Source organism: Sorex fumeus, unplaced genomic scaffold (assembly GCF_029834395.1).
Source record: "Sorex fumeus unplaced genomic scaffold, SorFum_2.1 ptg000043l, whole genome shotgun sequence".
Classification (NCBI taxonomy): domain Eukaryota; kingdom Metazoa; phylum Chordata; class Mammalia; order Eulipotyphla; family Soricidae; genus Sorex; species Sorex fumeus.
In genome coordinates this window covers 27,176,079-27,197,631 of record NW_026606100.1, presented here as the reverse complement: position 1 = coordinate 27,197,631, position 21,553 = coordinate 27,176,079, and the positions used below count along the sequence as shown (strand labels likewise).

At 54.2% G+C, this 21,553-nt stretch overlaps 2 protein-coding genes across 2 annotated transcripts in view; both read right to left on the bottom strand.

The window, feature by feature from the left end:
• The window catches only part of HOGA1 (4-hydroxy-2-oxoglutarate aldolase 1), a 28,627-nt gene that overhangs the window by 6,383 nt on the left and 691 nt on the right, over positions 1–21,553 (bottom strand). The window contains exons 2-6 of the mRNA XM_056120384.1: positions 3,534–3,662; positions 3,221–3,348; positions 2,243–2,377; positions 1,988–2,084; positions 786–919 (exon numbers count right to left, since the gene is read on the bottom strand). Coding sequence (XP_055976359.1) covers positions 786–919; positions 1,988–2,084; positions 2,243–2,377; positions 3,221–3,348; positions 3,534–3,662 — 623 coding nt within the window. The remainder of the gene's footprint in view (positions 1–785; positions 920–1,987; positions 2,085–2,242; positions 2,378–3,220; positions 3,349–3,533; positions 3,663–21,553) is intronic.
• CUNH10orf62 (chromosome unknown C10orf62 homolog) lies at positions 14,272–16,989 on the bottom strand. The gene is made up of 3 exons (XM_056120791.1): positions 16,972–16,989; positions 15,390–16,101; positions 14,272–14,510 (listed from the first exon to the last, which is right to left on the bottom strand). The coding sequence occupies exons 1-3, from the start codon at positions 16,987–16,989 to the stop codon at positions 14,272–14,274; spliced, it is 969 nt and encodes a 322-aa protein (XP_055976766.1).

Below are 21,553 nucleotides of genomic sequence, written 5' to 3'. Positions count from 1 at the left end.
AGTCCCCAAGGAAAGCAAACCAGACCTCTCAATGGAGACACACACCACTCCCCCTTCACTGGTTCCAGTCTGACTCTGCTCTCTGCTCCTGCCATGGGGAAGGAGTGGGGGGAGGGGAGACACGGGATTGCGGGGGGAGGCACCTGGCCTCCTCTTGACTTGCAGCCCAGGACTGCGGACCACAGGTGATCCCAAGAGAGATGATCTGAAGATACAGGCCTCCTGGGAATTTGGGACCCTGAAACCAGCTACCAGCAACTCCTCCTTTCTCCTTTGTCTTTCCCACACTGCTAGGAAAGTCACAGGCCCCTTCTCAAGGTAGCACATGTCTAAAAGAGATCCCAGAATGACTTATTTTTTGGGGGGAGGGGGTTTGGGTCACACCCAGTGATACTCAGGAGTTCCTCCTGGCTCTGCACTCAGGAATTACTCCTGGCTGTGCTCAGGGGACCATATGGGATGCTGAGAATTGAACCCGGGTTGGCTGCTTGCAAGGGAGAATGTCTTACACCGCTGTACTACCGCTCCAGTCTCCAAGATGATGTCTGTCTCTGTCACCAAGGGGGCATGATCGTGGGCCCCAGGGTTGGAGTTTTTAATCGGCGCCCAGTCTGAGCAGTGGTGGTATTGAAGTTTGAGATCAGAAACCAAGGTTCTCTGGGGAGACCTGAGGAGTATCCGTGCTGGAACATCCCCCGGGGCTTTCTGAACAGGGAGGCCCTGCCCGGGAATGCCTGTGCCTGCCTGGGACATCAGCAGGGACAGACCCGTGGCCGGGAGCTCACCGCAGTGTTGGGCTCAATGAGGCGGTGCTGCAGCTTCTGGGCATCTTCCCACTGGCCCGTGAGGCAGAGTCGCTCCAGCTGGCACACCTGAGCGCCCAGCACATTGGCCAGGGCACACACACCCCCGACAGCTCCTGCCCCGGACACAGGGAGATACAAAACATCAGCAAGTGCCTCTGCTCAGAACCCTGCCAAGCCAGGCCCCTGCAAACCATCCCTCTGGGGGAGACTGGCTGGGAGTTTTGATGGCCCTGCATGGCTGTGTCAGAGCCACAGAGAGAGGGAGAGGGCGGAGGGAGAGAGAGAGAGAGAGAGAGAGAGAGAGAGAGAGAGAGAGAGAGAGAGAGAGAGAGAGAGGAGAGTGGAGGGTGGGGGAGGGGAGGGAGAAAGGGTGGGGAGAGGGAGAGAGGGGAAGAGAGGGCTCTGTATGCACCATCCCAGAGCTGCTTGATTCTCCAAGCACTGTGAGGTTGCCACCGGCCCCTCCCCCCCGCCCCGTGGAAGGGAAATCAGTCAAACCTGAGCTGCCCAGGGTTTCAGATGAAGGGAGGGGTCCCTCCCTGCCCCTCCCCTCCAAGGATCCATCCCAGCCTGAAACAAGGGCCCACAAGCCACACAGACCGGAGCAGCGGATCCACTGGGGGGCGTGGAGGGCTCCAGGCCAGAGCAGAAACTTATCAGGTAAGACAGAGGAAAAGGGAATGCCCTGCCACAGAGGCAGGGTGGGATGGGGGCCTGGGGGGTGGGAGGAATACTGGGACCCGTGGTGGTGGAAAATGGGCACTGGTGGAGGGATGGGTGTTTGATCATTGTACAATTGAAACCCAAGCACAAAAATTTGTAAATCTACAACTGTACCTCATGGTGTTTCACTAACAAAAATTTTAAAAAAAATGTAAATGATGGAGAATGGGCACTGGTGGAGGGATGGGTGTTTGATCATTGTATAATTGAAACCCAAGCACAAAAATTTGTAAATCTACAACTGTACCTCATGGTGTTTCACTAATAAAAAAATTTTTTTTAAAAAAGGCCTCCATCCGCCCCTCCCCCCCCCCCCCCCCCCCCCCCGCAGGCACCCAGGACAGTGAACAGTAGTGATGAGCTAGGCCACGAGGTTTCCAGGCTGACCAAGGCCCTCCACGGACACAGCCCTGACTCTCACGATTTCCCCATGTTGAGTGTCAGCTGCAGGGACCTACCCACGGCATAGGCGGCCAGCAGGAAGCCGGCCGAGCCGGCCAACACCTGGAAATCCTGCCCCTTGGTCTTGTGAACCATTAGCCCGACTCTGGTCACCTGCAAGAGCAAACCGGGGGTGAGAGGTGGCCCTAAAGCTCCGAGGCAGTCCCAGGTACCCACGTGACAGCAGCTGGGGCCAGAACAGAAGCGGGTCCCAGGCTGCCCTGGAATCAGAAAGGAGGGACCCTCCCCCTCCTGGGGCCGTCAGCACTCACATCGCCACCACTGTCCTTGATGCCCACGATGTTGGGGTGCTGGGAGAGCGTGATCACCGCCTCCAAGGGCAGATCCAGCCCCGTGTTGGCCGGGACACTGTACAGCACCACTGGGATCGGGGAGAGCTCAGCCACCTGGGGACACAGAGAAGAGGGGAGCCCAGGAAACTGAGGCATGGCTTACCACCCATGCAACCCAGAAGCAGTCGGGACAGGCCCCATATCCTGGACGAGATAGCAGAGTTGTAGGGACCCAGATGGTCAGTGGAGCTAGAGAGAAGGGGAATCATTTTTTTTCTTTTTTTTCTTTTTGGGTCATACCTGGCAATGCACAGGGGTTACTCCTGGCTCTGCACTCAAGAATTACTCCTGGTAGTGCTCAGGGGACCATATGGGATGCTGGGAATCAAACCCAGGTCGGCCGCGTGCAAGGCAATCACCCTACCCACTGTACTTATCGCTCCAGCCCGGAGATGGGGGATCCTTATTGAACACTTTTACCGGCCAGGCACAAGCTAAATCCCTCCTGTTTCTTTTTTTTGGGGGGGGTCACACCCAGTGATGCTCAGGGGTTACTCCTGGTTCTGCACTCAGGAATTACTCCTGGCCGTGCTCGGGGGACCATGTGGGATGCTGGGAATCGAACCCAGGTTGACTGCATGCAAGGCAAATGCCCTACCCACTGTGCTATTGCTCCAGCCTCAAAGTCCCTCCTGTTTTGATTCCCCCCCAAGAACCCTAAGAAGGTCCCTTAATTGTGCCTGCCTGCGTGAGAGGGGAGGAAGCTGAGGGGTAGGGAGGCCACTTGGTCCAGTGCTCATCCAGCACCTGCTGGCGGCCCTTGCCTCGTCAGGGGAATCACTCGCTCGCTGCCCCCAGCTCCTCTGCCCTCTAATTCCCAGGCGGCCTCTGGAGCACCCAGCCTCCTCTGAATCCCAGTCCTTAAGCCCAAGACCACCCCATCCCCGCCCCACCCACCTTAGTATAGTGGTGGATGAGGGCAGCACTGTCCATGCGACCACGGTAGTAGCAGGGTGTCACCACCATGACGGCATCAGCCCCAACCTGGGCCATGCTCAGGGTCATCTCCACCGTGGCTTGAGTGGCTGCAAGGGAAAGAGGGGGGTCTTCCCTGCAGACCATGGAGGGGAAAGGGCAGGAGGAAGAAGGGCTGGGCAAGACACTCTGCGGGGCAGGGAGGTGTGCAGAAGAGACAGAACCCAGCCTCGGGGCCACAGAGAAAGCACCCCTCGCCCCCAGCCACCCCTGGCCCGGGGTATGATGGCCTCACACTCGCAGCCGGAGCCGGCCAGCAGGAGCTTGTCCTTGGGCATGGCTTGGCGCACTCGGCTCACCACCTCCAGGCGCTCGCTGCTGGTCAGGAAAGGAAACTCCCCGTTGGAGCCCTGGACCACGATGCCTGCAAGAGAAGCCCCATCAGCATCAGCCCACCTGCCCAGGCTCTGACGAACTTCCAGGGCAATAACCCACCACATACACACACACACACACACACACACACACACACACACACAGAGCTATCTCTTGCACACACATACACAGTCACACACACACACAGACTCACAGCTCACACACCCAGAGCTCACGCACACACCCAGCTCACACACATACACCCAGCTCATACACACACACCCAACTCACACACACACACACCCCACTCACTCACACACACACCCAGCTCACTCACACACAGAGTTCTCTCATACACACATACAGCTCACACACACGCAGAGCTCACTCACTCACACACGCACACAGCTCACACATACACATACCCAGCTCACACACACACAGAGCTCACTCACACACACACACACACACAGCTCACATACACACATACCCAGCTCACACACACATACACACACACTCCCAGTTCTCTCTCTTTACACACACTCTCTCTCTCTCTCTCTTTCACACACACACACACATACACACAGCTCCCTGCTTCTCTCCCACATTCCCTTCCAGGCCTCATCCCACTGTAGGCTGTGTCTGTTCACCCAGTTGTGCTGACAGTTGTCACACTCTTTCTCTTTGGTTTGTCGGAGTGTGTCGGGGGAGAAAACAGCTTCCCCTTCTGTGCCCAGCTCTCATGACTGCCCTCCCCAGCCCCTGCCTCACCCCCCTCACCCTCTCCTGACTTTAGGAGTCGATGGTTTCCACTGCTGTCTTGAATTCCTTGATGTCTTTAGGAACCTCCAGACTAAATACACTGCAGCATTGGGCACTTGCTTCATATGCAGTGGTGCTCAGGGCTTATTTCCTGGCTCTGTGCTCGGGGTCTTTCTTGGCAGTGCTTCGGGGGCCGTATGGGGTGCTGGGGATTTGACCCATGTTGGTCATGTGCAAGGTAAGTGCCTTAACCCCGTACTATCTCTCTCTCCAGCTCCGGTGTTTGCCACTTTAAATTTTATAGACATTGACTCAGTGATCTAAAATGCGCCATTTGCCACTTTGGCCGGCACCATGTTTTTTTTAGTTTCTTTGTTTTCAGTCTGGTGCCATCTAAGCGGAACCAGGGGAGAGTCTCAGTGAGACGTTTGAGGGTCACTCCTGGTGTGTCCAGGGAACCACACAGAGCCAGAGATCAAATCTGGGCCTTGTACAGGCAAAGCAGGCAGTCCAGCCCTTTGTGCTCTCGCTCTGACCCTGACAGAATGCTCTGAATTTTGTCCACAGCTGTACCCACAGCACTGATTCATGCTTTTTAATTACTATATGTCCTCTTATGAGGTTAGAATATTATTTATTTTTCATTCTCCCTTTGAGGACACGTAGGGAAAAATGTTTTCTTATTTTTTTAATTATAAATGTCAAGTTGGTTATTTATTTATTTATTTATTTTGCAGGGGGTGGGGGGATGGGGCCACATCTGGTGATGCTCAGTCCTTACTCCTGGCTCTGTCACTCCTGGAGGGACTCAGGGTATATAGTGCCTTAAAGCCCTGTACTCACTCTGGTCCTACAAATATCAAAGTTATAACAATTTTTCACTTCTCTTCATGGGTCTCAACTTCTCATCCCAGAAAATTTAGAAGGGCTCTTTGGGGTTAGGAAGAACTCAAATAGACTGTCTTAAGGCTTATAGTTGGGTGATTTGACAAGCTCAAGCTGCTCTATTGCATTCTTTGGATTCTAATGAGGCTAAAGCTGGACTTTACAAACATTGATGCTCTGACAAGAACCCCTTCGGCCCAGCCCAGCAGCACTGGCCAGTGCAGACCATTTACTAAGTCCTTCTCCACTCTAGCCTCCTTGACCTCCAGTACCATATTTAGAAAACACAAGCCCCAGATATTAGCCACTTTCTGTATATGCAATGTATGTTCTTCGCATGTTCCTAAATTGTACTTTTTTGGAAATATGTACTAGTTTCCCGAAAAACTACTACAATGTGTATATACTGTTAGACCACTCTCTCTCTCTCTCTCTCTCTCTCTCTCTTTCTCTAGTGGGCCCTAAACCAGACCCACTCCATGTCTGCAGCTGTTCTCCGGCCCCTGCTGTGGACATTCTTCCTAACTTAAGATGTTTTACCGGGCTGAAGAGATAGTTTGGGGTTTGGGTGCTTGCCTTGCACACATCTGACCTGGGTTTGGCTCCCAGCACCACATATGACACCTAAGCATGGCCAAGAATAATTCCTGAGTGCAGAGCAAGGAGTGAGCCCTGAAAAGTGCCAGATATGGACCCCAAAACATAACAAAGTAAAGTAAAGGCCCTCCTGTTGATCATCAATTTTCTCGAGCGGACCCAGTAACGTCTCCAGTGTGAGACTTTGTTGTTACTGTGTTTGGCATATCGAATACTCTCGGTAGCTTGCCGGGCTCTCCGAGAGGGGCGGAGGAATCGAACTCGGGTCGGCCATGTTGGCTGCATGCAAGGCAAACGCCCTACCGCTGTGCTATCGCTCCAGCCCAAAACATAACAAAAGAGAATAAAAAGAGAAAGATGTTTTATTGCCAGCATAGCCCTCTTCTGTTGTTGTCCCTGTGCTTTTTCAAAGATGATACAAACAATGCGGAAGTACATGTCAGAGAGTTTCCGGATGGTTCCGACACCCGCGTGAGTTGTGCTGAGTCGCTCGATTGTCTATTGTGCCAGCTCCTCCCACCAGCTCAGACGAATCAGTGCTCACCCATGCCAACAGTGGGCATTGGGAGAACAAACTTCTGCCAATTTTCTGGGTGAAAGGTTATTTCACCCAGATTTCATTGGACTTCGCATTTTCCTGTTTGATCAGTCCCTTGGGAGGTTTCTAATGGTCTAGGTGAAAGCTGCCAACCCTGTCCACGAGAGACCAAGGAATTGGTCCATAACAGCTGAGAGTGAGAAAATGTTAATGTCGTTTTCCTTTTTTGGGGGGGGGGGTCACACCCGGCAATGCACAGGGGTTACTCCTGGTTCATGCACTCAGGAATTACTCCTGGCGGTGCTCAGGAGACCATATGGGATGCTGGGAATCGAACCTGGGTCGGGCTGCGTGCAAGGCAAATGCCCCACCCGCTGTGCTATCACTCCAACCCCCTTCCTCTTCTTTGTTAAGTTTAATTTCCTCTCTCCTCTTTCTCCTCTTTGGCCCCTTCTTGCTTTGTTTGCTTTGTTTTTGCAGTGTGGGAGATTGAATCCAGAGTCCCACCCATGCAAACATGTGCTCTTACTACAGCTCCAGACCTGGTTCTTCACATCCTATTTCATATTCTTCTTTTTTCTTTTTCTTTTGCCTTTTTGGGTCACACCCAGAGATGCTCAGGGGTCACTCCTGGCTCTGCACTCAGGAATTACTCCTGGCGGTGCTTGGGGGACCAGATGGGATGCCGGGAATCAAACCTGGGTCAGCCGCGTGCAAGGCAAATGCCCTACCCGCTGTGCTATCGCTCTGGCCCCTCATATTCTTTTTTGGTTTTTATTTAGTCTCATCTGATGCTGCTTAGTGGTGACATGGCCTCTTAGTGGTGACAAGGGGATAGATAGGATGGGGTGGTGTGCATTACTGGGGATCAAATCTGAACCTCCTGCTTGCAAAGTATGTGCTCCAGCCTGTTGGGCTCTCCCCAGCCCTTCATCCCATTTCAAAACTACTCTCTCGGGGCTGGCAGACGGCTCAGTGATGTTTGGTAACACAAGGCCATGAGTTTGATCCCTGGAGCTTTCCACCGGTCCTAAAGGCAATCCTTGGCAAATCTGATGTCGGTGATTGTGGCACCACCAGGAATTTCTGGCCACATCACAGTCAGCTGTGTGAGAGCATCCAAACCTGAATCCCAATGTGCACCACACCTAAAAAGATGAGCGAGTACCACAGCCAGGAGGGAGCCCCCTGACTTCCCACGAGCACCTGGGCCGAGTGTGCAAGCACCACCACCTGAGGCATGACACCCATAGGTGCCGCAGCAGGGGTGCAAATGCCCCTAGACATGGCAATGACAATAACAACCAAAAGGAAGGGAAGGGGGGATAATGGAGTGAAACATATACTCCCACAAAACATTCCATGAGTGTACACTATTGAAGGATTTTTTTCTTCCTTTTTCTTTTTGGTTGTTGGGCCACACCTGGCCAGTGCTCAGGGCTTACTCCTGGCTCTGCACTCAGGGATCACTTCTGGCTCTGGTCAGGCTCAGGGACCATACGAAGTGCTAGGGATCAAACGTGAGTCAGTCATATGTGAGGCAAGTTCCCTGCCCACTGCACCACGGCTCCGGCCTCAGCACTACGAGATTATTGGTAAAGCAAAGTGTGTCGAGGAATAGGAAAGGAGGAAGCGGCCCAAGTCCCTGCCATGGAGCTGATAGAGAGGGGCCACTCATTCGCACGTGGCACTCGATGACAGTCGGCTGTGTGGGCGGCCGACTCTAAGCAGGACAGCTGTCTTGGCACAGGCACCGAGAGAGGTTGTTCCCGTGAGTCAGCCTGCAGGGGACAGACATGGTGTCACGGAGAGTGGACATCACTGAACTAGCTTTCTCCTCTCTGCTTACGGCAACATGCCAGTTCCTTGAGTGAAGCTGAGAAAAACTCACTGGACACCAGACATCTCACATCCCTGCCCCGCGCTGCCCCCACCCCCCATGGTTTCTATCAGGGAACTTCTTTGTTTACTTTTTAGCTGAATCACTGTGAGATAGGCCCTTACAAAGCTGTTCATGATTAGGTTGCAGTGATAGTGTTCCAACACCCATCCCTCCTCCAGTGTACATTTTTCAGCACCAGGGTCTCCAGTTTCCCTACCATCAGTCTGCCTCTATGGCAGGTGCTTTTCTTCTCTCTCTGTCTCTCTGTCTCTCTCTCTCTCTCTCTCCTCCCCTCCCCCCATTTTGAGCATTGTGGTTTGCAATATTAATACTGAAAGGTGAAAGGTTATCAGGAATATCCCTTTACCTACTTTTAATACTTAGTTCTTGTCCAGCGTGATCATTCCCAGCTATTATTGTCATACAGGTCTCTTCTCTATCTTACCTACCCTCACCCCCTCACACACTTGTGGTTGATTCCAGCCAATGACCAATCCTCCTAGCCCATTTTCCATCAGGGAGCTTCTTGAAGGGACTAGCCTGCAGCTTTTGTGAGGTGTTCCTCCCCAGGGCTGGTTAGGAAGAACTCAAGTAGACTGTCTTTATTGGTAAAGCAAAGTGTGTCGAGGAATAGGAAAGGAAGGAAGCAGCCCAAGTCCCTGCCATAGAGCTGACATGACACGACAGCTCCGTGTGCCCTGGCAGCTGTCGGTCACAGCCTCCATTGGTGTTGTGACATAACACCCCCAACTTCCCAGGGACCCCTGTGGAGAGCAGCCCACCCTGGAGAGGACACAGGGCTGCCACAGTGGACTTCAGGGGTGTGGGCGCCATGCTATCGCTGCCTCCACTCTCCAAACGCCAAGGCCACCTTCCTTCCCGAAGGGGCCCTGCCTCTTCGGCACCCATTACCTCATTCTGGTGGTGAATTCCAGATGCTTCTGGAGTTCTAAGTGGAGCCAGTCTCAGCACAGGGCAGGGAGGCCTTGCGGGTGGGGGGTGCAGCTGCCCCAACCCCACACTCTGGGTGCCCAGCCGCTCCTGGTCATGGCCGGAGCACCCGACCACAGCGGTTACCGGGAGGAGGGGAGAGAAAGCCGGCAGGGGGCCCACCGAATGCCAGCCAGCAAAGAGGGAAGCCTGAGCCTGCACATTTGTTGCCGAGTCTCTGGATTTTTTTTTTTTCCTTTCTGGGGCTGGGATCCAACCCAGGGCTCCGACATGCAAACCACGCACTCTGGTCTTTGGACCCAGGTCTCCAGGCCTCCAGCTCCTCCATCAGGCATGGAACCCTGTCCCCCACATGCAGAACCTGAGAGCCAGCCTGTCTGACTGTCTCTTTGGCCCTCTTTCTTTTTTTTTCTTGTTATAGTTAGTTCTTTTTTTTTTATTAGTGAAGCACCATGAGGTACAGTTGTAGACTTACAAATTTTAGCCCTCTTTCTTTCCTGTGGGATAGCAATAAACTCATTTCAGTCCTACCTGAGGGCTGTCTACAGGCTCAAACAGGGGCTGGAGCGATAGTACAGTGGGTAGGGTGTTTTGCTGTGCATGTGGCTGACCCATGCACATGCATTGGTTCCATCTCTGGCATCTCATATGGTTCCCCAAGCACCGCCAGGAGTAATTCCTGAGCGCAGAGCCAGGACTAACCTCTGAGCATTGCTCCCCCGAAAAAGAAAAAGCAAAAAATAAATAAATAAATAAAACAAAATAAAGGGCTCAAACTAGAAAATGCATAGCAGGCTGGGAAGATGTCTCAAAAGGACAGAGGATGCAGCCAGATTCCATCCCTAGCACTGCATGGACTCCCCAAGCACCACTCTTAGTCACCCCTGAATGCCACCTTTGGTCTGAAGAGGAGGGGATGGGAGAGAAGGCGGGGAGGGGAGAAGAGGGGAGAGAAGAGGAGAGGAGGGGAGAGAAGAGAGGAGAGGAACAAGGAGGGGAAGTGAGGGAAGAGGAGACAGAAGGGGAGGGAAGAGAGGAATGAGGAGAGGGTGGGGGAGGGGAGGGGAAGGGAGGGGAGAAGAGAAGGATCTGTGACAGGTCACAGAAACTACAGAGTCCCTCCTCCTTGGCTGGGGGTCTGGGGCCAGGCAAGGGGCGCAGAGGAGAGGAAACGGTCAGGGTCCCAGATGGTGGGGTGCGGAAGGCAGTGAAAAGAGGAGAAAAGGAAGCAGAGCTGGGGATGGGGCAGGGATGTGGGCACTGTACGGGGCAAGCTGGGGCTCATTCTCAAGGCGGCCCTCACCAATTAGGATCCTGGGCAAATGGCTTGGACAAATGGAAACTTCCTCGTACCAGCACTCCAACACCCTAAAAGCATGCAGAGGAGTTAAGGCACTTGCCTTGCCTAGCACCTACACTGGTTTGCTCTCCTGCCCCACATATGGTGTCCAAGACACCCTATATTGTCCTCTGAGCCCCACCAGGAGAGATTCCTGAGCACAGAGGCAGGAGTAGTCCCTGAGCACTGCTGGGATATTTTGTTCGTTTGGGGGCCACACATGGTGGTGCTCAGGTGTTACTCCTGCCTCCACACAAAGGAAATACTCTTGGCAGGGTATGGCGTACCATATGGCATGCTGGGGAGCAAACCCAGGCTGGCTGCATGCAAGGCAAACACCCTACCCACTGTACTACCACTCCGGCCCCAGGGTTGTGGGGTTTAAATGAGATGCAATTTGTCAAGTGCTTTGGTGGAGCTGTGCTGATTCTGGGGGTGGAGGAAGAGCTCGGCCGCCATCAGGAACAGCCTGGCAGGGATCTGAGGACAGCTCCCCTGTGCCCCCTCTGGAGGGGAGACACAGTTCATTTGGGAAGCCACTGTCCCAGTTCCGGAGAAGTGGGAGTGGGGTTGGGGGTGGATTAGGGCCAGTGATGTGCCAGAAACTACTGTGGCTAAAAGGAACCCTAGTTTTCTGCTATTGCCACCTCCTCTGAGAAGTCTCCCTGGCATTCCTCCATGACACACCTCTGTCCTTCCCTGTCGTCCCCTTCCAAAACGCAAAGAGGGCCGCGGGGATGGGGTCAAGGTCCAGAGCACAGGCTTTGCACACACAGAGCATCCCTGGGTTCCTCTCCAGGACCACATGGTTCCCTGAGCACCATCCAGTGAGCGCTCCCAAAGGCACAGAGATCCTCAGAACCCTTCAACCTCCTAAACCCCCACCTGTGGGATGAGCAAAACTTCTCCAGTGGGTACTCTTGTCAGCTGAAGGCAGACTCAGCTGCTGTGATCTCTGGATCTTCCTGGCTCTGCGTTTTAGTCTCCGCTCACCTTTCCTCCTCCCACCTTTTGCTTCCCTCTCCATATTCCCCTTCCCTCAAGGGGCCCACGCACCTCGCTCACACAGTTTCCTGTTCCCTGGAGCACCCCCTGCTGCAGCCCTGAGCAGTGACCTGCAGAGCATTTTCCTTAAACCCCAAGCCGCCACTGGCACACCACATCTGTACTCGGCACTTAGCACTGCCCGACGTCATCAAGAGTCACCTGGACAGGGGCATCCTGCTCCCGCTGTCCCCATTCGTGACACTGAGCACTGTGAAGGTATGTGAACAATGTAAAAAAATAATTCAAACTTCTGTGGGCAAAACTTTTTGGTCTGTGTAATTCCGAACCCCCAGAAGGAGGAAATGAGCATTCCTGGGGGGGGGGGGATGGCTCCAAAGGCTAGGATAGTTGCTGTGTCTGTGAGCAGCCTGGGTTCCATCCCTTGGCACCACACAGTCCCTTGAATACTGTCAGGAGTGACATAGCCCCACCCCAACACAGAACCAGCAGTAGCCAGAGTATCACTGGGTGTGGCCTTAAAAAAAAAAGAAGTAAAGAAATGAGGATTCCTGGTCAAATGCTTCAGCAACTTCCTCTGGTGAGCTTTCACAGACTGAAGACTTAACCTGGAAAAGCGGCCCCCATGAATCCCCCACTCCCAGCTGTACCCCAGCTGACTCAGAGTCTAGCAGTCAGGCACCTTCTTTTTTTTTTTTTTTAATTTGTTTTTTGTTTGTTTTGGGACCATACCAGGTGATGCTCAGAGCTTACTTCTGTGCTCAGAGTCAGGAATCACTCCTGGTGGTGCTGGGGGACCAAATGGGATCCATGTAGGATGCTGGGGGTCAAATCCAGGCTGGTGGCATGCAAGGTCCTGCCTGATATACTATCGCTCCAGCCCCAGGCACCTTCTTTGTATATGCTATGACCAGGTTCATGAAAGCATTCTCCCTGGCCAGAGAGAGAGAGGGGGTACGGGGAGGAGTGATTTCTGAGCACTGCCGGGTGTGGCCCCCAAACCAAAAATAATAATAGTAAATAAATAAATTCTTCCCGGGGATCCAGGAGACAGCAGAGTGGTGAGGGCACATACCCGGCGTGCTCACCCAGGCTCCATCCCCAGCACCACATCGCTGGGTGTGACCCTGGAGGCCCTGAGCACGCAGGTTGGTCCTGGGTTCCAATCACTGAAAGCCTGGGCAGCACCTCACCATTGGCTAAATATTACCGGGAGTGGCCCTTGGACCCTAGAGCACTACTTTGAAGAGCTTCCCATTACCACCCCCCAAATGCTTTCCAAGAGTACATGCTTAATATAGGACAGCTTCTTCAATAATTAAAATAGTTTCTGAAAGGACAGCTAATCCTATAACTAGGATTGGTTATAAATTATCTAGCACAGTTTAGGATGTAGCCTGCAGGTTTGCTACTCAGCGACATTTGCTCTTACTACTCAGAAAAACAAGTTTGTTTGCTTTTTTAAAAACAAGCATCACTTTGGGAAGAAATTAAATTTCAGAAGCAATAAATACTAACTTAAAGGGGAAGAAAAGGTACATACTTGGGGGAGCAAGGGCTGCAGTACCTGCCGAGCACGCGGCTATGACCTTGAATTAGGTCTGAATCCTGGTATCACAAAGGGTCCCCCAAGCATTGCCTGAGCACAGACACTGATATGGCCCCCAAACAAGCAACCAAAAACGCAAAGCGTACATGCCTGAGTTAACAGTTTTGAAGCCATTTTCCTGGTAGCACAACTGCAATGAAATTTTGACTTGACTTGGCCATAACTACATGGTCTAAACACTTTTGACTTTGAAGTAAATTCAGAGTGACAGAAAACTTGCACAGACAGTCTGGTCTGGGAGGAATTCCCACACAGCCCTCATCCAGGCTTCACAAATGACAATATCATTTCTGATACAGGGTCTTGGAGGGGCACAGGTCAGACCTCAGAGGAACTTCCTGCGATCTGCCAGTTTCAGACCCCGACTTCAGAAATGGGAACAGGGATGGCATGGTGAGGGGGCCTCCTACCTGCTGACTTTACTCCACTTGGGAATCATCTCTTCCTTACCCTTTCCCACCTGGTGTTTTCTCCTTCCCAGGCCACAGCGGGGCTGGAGGGCTGGGGTTCCCCCAGTCACCTGTTCCGCAAACCTGTGACCTGAGGAAGTTCTTTGATGGAGTTTCAAATCAGCCCTGGGAAGAGACAGAGGAAGTGGCCTGCTACCCAGCACTGCTCCGGTCAAGGTGGTCACAGAGTAACCCCGACGCAGAGGGAAGGGGACAAGGCTTTATTGGCTCCATCCCAGGTGCCTGCAGCCGTGGGGGTCTTAGGCGCTCCTGGGATCTGCCTCATCTGTTCTCTCAGTGTGTCTCCAGGAAGGACCTCTGAGGCTCAGTGGCTTCGCTTCCTCCCAGCAGTCCAGCAGGGATCATCGATTCTTTGGGGCAGACCCCAGTCAAGGTGCCCATGATCCCTGTGGGGTCCCTAGGAGGAAGGTATTTTGGTGGCAGCCCCGGGCCTGGGGCTTCCTAGGCTTCCCCAGAGGAGAGGAGATGGGCATACATGTCGTGCCAGCCCTGCGGGGGGAGGGGCAGCTGCGTTTGTGTCGAGGTGCGCAGGCTATAGTTCTGCAGCTCTGTGGGCCCTGGAGCATGCGGGAGGCTCTGTGGGCCCTGAGGCGTGCAGGAGGCTCTTGGGCCTGGTGGCCCTAAGAGTTCACGTTGCTCTGCTGACTCTGCAGGGCGGTGAGGGTGCTCTTCTGGTCCTGTACAGAGTTTAGGTTGCTCTGCTGGCTTTGGTGGTCCTGGAGGCTCCCGTGGCTCTGCTGGGTTTGGTGGTCCTGGAGGATCCCATGGCTGTGCTGGCTTGGGTGGTCCGGAAGGGTCCCGTGGCTGTGCTGGCTTGGGTGGTCCGGAAGGGTCCCGTGGCTATGCTGGCTTTGATGGTCTGGGAGGGTCCCGTGGCTGTGCTGGCTTTGGTGGTCCTGGAGGCTCCCATGGCTCTGTTGGCTTTGGTGGCCCTGGAGGCTCCCGTGGCTCTGTTGGCTTTGGTGGCCCTGGAGGCTCCCGTGGCTCTGTTGGCTTTGATGGCCCTGGAGGCTCCCGTGGCTCTGTTGGCTTTGATGGCCCTGGAGGCTCCCGTGGCTCTGTTGGCTTTGATGGCCCTGGAGGCTCCCGTGGCTCTGTTGGCTTTGGTGACCCTGGAGGCTCCCGTGGCTCTGTTGGCTTTGGTGGCCCTGGAGGCTCCCGTGGCTCTGTTGGCTTTGGTGGTCCTGGAGGCTCCCGTGGCTCTGTTGGCTTTGGTGGCCCTGGAAGCTCCCGTGGCTCTGTTGGCTTTGGTGGCCCTGGAGGCTCCCGTGGCTCTGTTGGCTTTGGTGGTCCTGGAGGCTCCCGTGGCTCTGTTGGCTTTGGTGGCCCTGGAGGCTCCCGTGGCTCTGTTGGCTTTGGTGGCCCTGGAGGCTCCCGTGGCTCTGTTGGCTTTGGTGGCCCTGGAGGCTCCCGTGGCTCTGTTGGCTTTGGTGGCCCTGGAAGCTCCCGTGGCTCTGTTGGCTTTGGTGGCCCTGGAGGCTCCCGTGGCTCTGTTGGCTTTGGTGGCCCTGGAGGCTCCCGTGGCTCTGCTGGCTCAAGTTGCTCTGTGGGGTGTGGTGGCTCTGAGGGCTGTGGTGACTCTGAGAGCTTTGGCGGCTCTGGGGGCTTTGGTGGCTCTTAGCGCTGTAGTAACTCTGTGGGCTGTATTGACTCTGTGGGCTGTGGTGGCTGTGGTAGCTCTGCTGGGTGTGGAAACTCTGCTGGCTCTGGCGGCTCTGGGGGCTTTGGCTAGTCTGGCTGTGGAGGGATGGTGGATGGCTCATTCCCGCAATGCCAGTTTCTCCCTGGGAGATGAAATTTGTCTTCATCTTCATCTCCACGTCCTCAAAGCCCTTGAGCATCTCTGGGCTTAAGTCCTTGCTCTCCAGGTGGCCCGACTGCTGGTAACTGTTGGCACAAGTCATCATGGAGTTTGCCAGCTGCCGCCCCTTAGTATCAATTTCTCTGGCACAGGCGGCCACGGTGGCCCAGATGCCATCTTCTGTGGCCGAGGCTTTCGCACTCTCCCTGTAGCCATTCTGGACCACCGGGGTCCCAGCACCCGGCTGGCTGGTCTCCTTTCCTCCTTCCTTTACGCTGTTGACAGATTCCCTCTGAAGGGTGGGGGTCTTTTCGCAGCTACTGTCACACAGTTTGGCAGTGACGATGCTGCTGTTAGCCGTGGAGACACCCATGTTGCTGCCGCCACTTTTCTTCCGAAGCAACTTGTCTTCCGAGAAGCGGCTAAAGTGAGATTTGATCCAGTTGTCATTTTTACCTTGGCGGCATTCCGGCCGGCCCTGTGAACTCCCCCAGTTTGACTTCCGCCTTCTCTTCCTCTCAATCCACACGAGGAGGCCTCCGACCCCAAGGAAGAGGGCAGTCCCCAGTACCACCTTGCATGATGGTATCTGGGCAAACTCTAGGAAGGTCTCCAGGACCCCAGCCAGGCACGCAGCGCTAAGAGCACACTGGGGGTGGGGGAGCCGGGGTGGTCTGACTCATGCTGGGTGCCAGGCTCCCTGCGGGTGTCTGCTGGGCTGATCCACCTCCCCCGCCTGGCCTAGGGTGCCCCTCCCGCCTCAGCAATGGACTCCATTGTGAGCAAGGCAGCTGGGGGCCAGGATGAGGAAAGGACACAACCACCCCTGGGGCTTGGGGAGGGCACCAAATCCTGTCCCCAAGGTGAGTGGGAGGGCCCCTGTCCCTTCTGTCATAAGCTGTTCTGCAGCTCTGTCCTTATCTTCCAGCCTTCTTTTCCCCCGTGGTGGTCCACAGGAGGTAGAGGAGTCTCTTGGCTGGGCCGGCCTCTGGGACCTACATCTCCTTCCATCTGCAGCCTACACCCGGGTCCAACTGAGCCTGTTCCATCTCTACTAGAAGCATCATCCACTTCCGGAGCAGGGGCGGGAGGAGAAGGGCCTGAAGGGAACTTCCTCAGAAGTGACCTGAGTTCAGCAGTGTGGGCAGTAAGGACAGGAGTTTCATGGGGTGGGTTTCACCAGGTGGAAGTTTCCTACCTCTTTTATGATGAATTATCATTTGTTTGGGTTTTAAACTGCTCGGGGGTTACTCCTGACTCTCTCTGCGCAGGGATCACTCCTGGAGTCAGCTCGGGGGGACCATATGTGGCGCCGGAAATCAGACCTGCGTAAGCCATGTGCAAGGCAAGTACCCTACCCACTGTACCACCTCTCAGGCCCCCCAAGTGCAATATTGTAAATACGATGCTTCTTAAAGCACTGGCTTTAACATACTCAAAAAAAAAAAACTTAAGCATAAAAATTTAATATACACAAAATGTTTTCTTAAAGCAGTGGCTTTAATATACACAAAAATACCCAGGCACTGGAAACCATGGTTAACTCTTACACACTTAGAACAGGAGCTTCTGGTTTGATAGGTCATCACTTCCCCAGTGGTGTGGCAGAAGTAGCCAGTTCATCCACTTCCCTTGTTTGGGAACAGCAATTCAAAGCTCACATTGGTGGTGATTTGGGGGTGTGAGATCAGAGACAAACTGCTCTTCAGCGACAATCCCACCTTCCAGTCTCTGGTTAGAATTTTTTAGGGGGGTGTCCATACCCAGCAATGCCCAAGGTTTACTCTGGCTCTGGGCTCGGGGGTCACTCTTGGTGGTGCACATGTCCTGGGGTCAAGGATTCTAACCAGCATTGGTGGGATGCAAGGCAAACACCTTTTCATCTGTGCTCTCTCTCTCTGGCTCCTCTGGTTAGATTTTTAATTTTAAATTATTTTGTAAGAGGCAGGACACAGCTTATCGGCAGAGCACTTGCCTTGCATACATGAGGCCTTGGGTTTGATCCCAGGCAGCAATGAAATAATACTCTATTCAAATCATCGGTAACAAATTAACAGTGGAAAAATTTAACCAAAAAAGGCAGTTTGTTGCAGTGCTAGCCAGGGCACCCACTGTGATGCAATGGGCCACGCCCAGCTTCCTCAGGGACCACACCTGGCAACATGGCCCAGGGCTGGGGATTAAACGTGAAGCCTCAGGCAGGCAACAGGTGCTTCTACTGAACCACACTCTTAGCCACCCTCACAAGCTCCTCTCAGAAGGCTCTACTTGTCGCTGGGTGGGGGGATGGGGCTGACAGTGGCGTAAGTGGTGGTTCCTACTGCTGTCCCCGTGCTGAGCTGCAAAGCCCACTCTGTGGGGCTAGGATAGAACAAGAGAAAAAAGATTTTATTTGATTTCCACCCTTCCACCCCCCCACCCCCCCAGGATACTTAGGTGCTTGGAGGCTACTCTTGGCTGTGCTTGGGGATCTATAGGGTTGCTGGGGATCGAACCTAATGCATGCAGAGCATGTGCTCAACCCACCTGAACTCTCTCCACCTGAAATACAGATTCTAGAAATAAAGTTACACACTGATCACTTTCAGGACATTCGGAGTATGTCTTAGGAGTAGGGACATACAGGAGTAGGCTCCTGTTCTCTGCACCATGGCTGCAAGTTTGGCTCCTTGGAAGGATCATGTTGTCCATGTTGCACCTGGTGACTCAGTTATTCTAAAATGAATGAACTGCTTTTGAAAGGCCGACATGTCTCCGGAGGCGAGACACTGTCCAAAGCACGATGCTGCTTCTTCAGGGCTTTGAGTCTGGGGCCCGTACTTGGCTGTGCTCAGGGCTTACTCCTGGCGCTGCACTCAAGATTCACGCTTGGCGGGGCTCGGGGGACCATACGGGGTGCCTGGGATCTAGTGGGGTTGGCTGCATACAAGGTAAGGGCCTTTGCCCCGTGCGTGCTTTGTGTTTGGGAGCCACACCCAGTGGCACTGAGGGTTTTACTCCTGGCTCTGAGCACAGGGATCACTTTTGGCGAGCTCGGGAGACCAAATGGGGCCTTGGGGATCAAACCTGAGTTAGCCGCATGCAAGTCAAGTGCCCTCCTCGCTGTACTCTCTCTCCAGCCACTTTTGTTTTTGTGTGGGGATTACAACCAGTGGTGCCTAGTATGGAAAACTGGTCAAAATTAAAACTGCTTCTAGTCGTGCTCAAAGGACCATGTGTTACGTATGGGGCAGGGTCATGGGATACATGTGCTCAAACACAGCCATGGCTCTGGACAATATACATGTCTTCCATACGGTGTCCTGGCCCGTCTCCCTGGACCAGGATTGTTTTTTGTTTTCGGTTCACATCTGACAGTGCTCAGGGTTTACTCCGGCTCTGTGCTCAGGGATCACTCCTGGCAGGGCTCAGGAGAACCATATGGGGTGCCGGGGATTAAACCCAGATTGACTGCATATGAGGCCAGCACCCTCCGCGCTGTACTACTGCTCCAGTCCTCAGAACCAAGATTCTTCTATTTGGGGGAGCAGGGGGATGCAAAGATTTGGGGCTGCATACCCAGCTGTCCTCAGGGCTTACTACCATCTCTGTGCTCAGGGGTCACTCCTGGTGGTGCCCAGAGACCTTCCATGGCGTCGGGCCACATGTACTCTCTCCAGCCCCACAGCCAGGATTCTGACCCTCCTCTTCCAACTCTAGATGCTGGAATCTTTTTCTCCAGCTGCCCCTCCCCGGCCCGTGTGTGAGCTGGAGAGAGGTGAAGGAGACAGCAGTTGTGTGGCCCCAGGGGACCCTGGTCTGCCAAGTCGATTGCGGCCTTTGCTGCTGGCCCCACACACTCGTCCCAAGGGCGCTGCAGGGGTGGGTGGGAGGAAGGGTAGAGAGCCTGGTGTTCTCAGTGGATTCTCTGGGTGACAGGCAGATACGAGTTCAAAGTTCCCCTCTCTGCCTGCTGCACTGGGGTGCCCTTGAACTTGGAATGGGAAGCAAGTCTTTGCCCCTCTAAGGTCACCAACTGCTCAGTTAGCTCCAAGAGAGACTCGGCCCACAGCGGCCAGCCCCGAGGAGCGGAAACCACGCGGCAACGAGAGTCAAAGTGACTGTCCAACAGGGCACTCACAGGGCAGCTGCTGTCCCCTCCCCAGAGTTATATTCTCTCAGCACTGAGCTATGGGCAGGCCAGCTGTCACCGTCATTAAGCAACTTTGGGGCCCGGGCCCAGCAGATTGGCATTCGTCTCAGTGTTCCCACTGAACCAACACTCCTCCATATTATTGCTGCTGTTGGGTTGCATTTGGGGGCCACACCTGGCAGTGCTGAGAGGCTACTCTGAGCTCTGTGTTTGGGGCTCATTCCCAGCAGAGTTCAGGGGACCAGCAAAGCGGACCAAAGCCAGGCCTCCTGCATGTAAAGCATGCACTCATGGACTGTTGGACTGTCTCTCCGGCCTGATGACCAGCGCTTTCTGAGGCTGGACACTGTCCAGTTTGTTCCCACTTGAATTGTCAGGCCAGAGGAGATGGGGTCTTCACTCGCATGGGGCAGATGGGGAGACGAGCTAAAGAGAATGGTGGAGCTGGGATTGGGATCCAGCGCCTGTGAAACTTTTTTCTTCTCTCTCCCTTTATGATAAAGGTGATGATGATGAAGAGGACCCACCCAAAGCCTGGGAGCCCCTTTCAGGTATTCTCAATCAGGCCCACAGTTTGGCGCAAGGGTCTGAGGTGGTGGTGCTGCTCTGTGAAACTGGGGCTCCCCCAGACCACCCTGAATAGTGCTCAGGGGCCACCTCGCCAATATCGAGTGGTACTTGGCGTTGGGGTGGGACTGACCATGTAGTGCCAGGGATCAAACTGGGGCCACCTGCATGCAAAGCCCACGCTCCAGCCTTTGAGTACTCTCGGACTCAACAGAATCTGTGTTCTTCACAGCATCACTATGTAGCCTCAATCAGAGCAGCTGTTATACCCCAGAGCTGATGTGGAGCAGACCCACCCATGGACCCCAACCCACTTACTAGCCGAGCAGCCGTCACAGCTGTGCAGTCAGACCCAACTTGAGTCTCAGTTCAGCCAGACACTAGGTACACCCTGGGCTACGAGATCCCCCCACTTTTTTTTTTTTTTTGCTTTTTGGGTCACACCCGGCAATGCACAGAGGTTACTCTTGGCTCTGCACTCAGGAATTACTTCTGGCAGTGCTTGGGGGGGACCATATGGGATGCTGGGAATTGAACCCAGGTTGGCTGCATGCAAGGCAAATGCCCTACCCGGTGTGCTCCAGCCCCAGAGCCTCCACTTTTCTATCTGGGAAATGCGGTCGTTGTGAGTCCTCCCACAGAGAATGGTCAGAGGTGACAGTGGAGGGCAGGCCGCTGGGACTGGTCATTTCTCCTGTCTCGTTTTCCTGTGCCTCTGGCTTGTTGTACGTGGAGGGTGACCCTGGTGACCTTAGAGAGAGAGGACACCGAGGTGTGAAGAGGAAAAGAAGCCAGAGGGTCCAGGACAGGAACGCCCTGGACCGAGAGAGGCTTCACCCAGGAGAGGAAGCGCAAACAAGGGGAGGAGGTCCAGCAGGCGGGGCCGCCCTCTCAGGGGTAGGGCGGCCTGCTGACCAGGGACTTTCAGACCCGTTATCTGGCTGGACTCCACACCAGCAGGGGACAGGAAGGAGTTTGAGCAGTTCACTCCTGGGGAAACTAAGGCAGGTGAGACTCAGTTGCAGGCCACAGGACAGCAGGGAGGAGGCACACATCTCCCAACTTCTGCCTGGAGCTCCCACTTCTGCTCCACAATAAAATCACCCCCTCCTAATAAAATATAGTCAAAAATAACATGATGTGACCATATCATGGTGGGGGGTGGGGTGGGGCGGGAAACAGTCTGGTGGGATCCTTGCGTGCAAGACGCCTGGCCACCAACAGTATTGAAAACCTGGGTCCCTTCAATAAAATATTTTTAAAAATAAATCGCTAGGGGGCCAGAGCGGTAGCACAGTGGGTAGGGTGCTTGCCTTGCCCGTGGTGGACCCAGGTTCGATCCCCGGCACCCCATATAGTCCCTGAGCCCACCAGAAGTGATCCCTGAGTGCAGAGCCAGGAA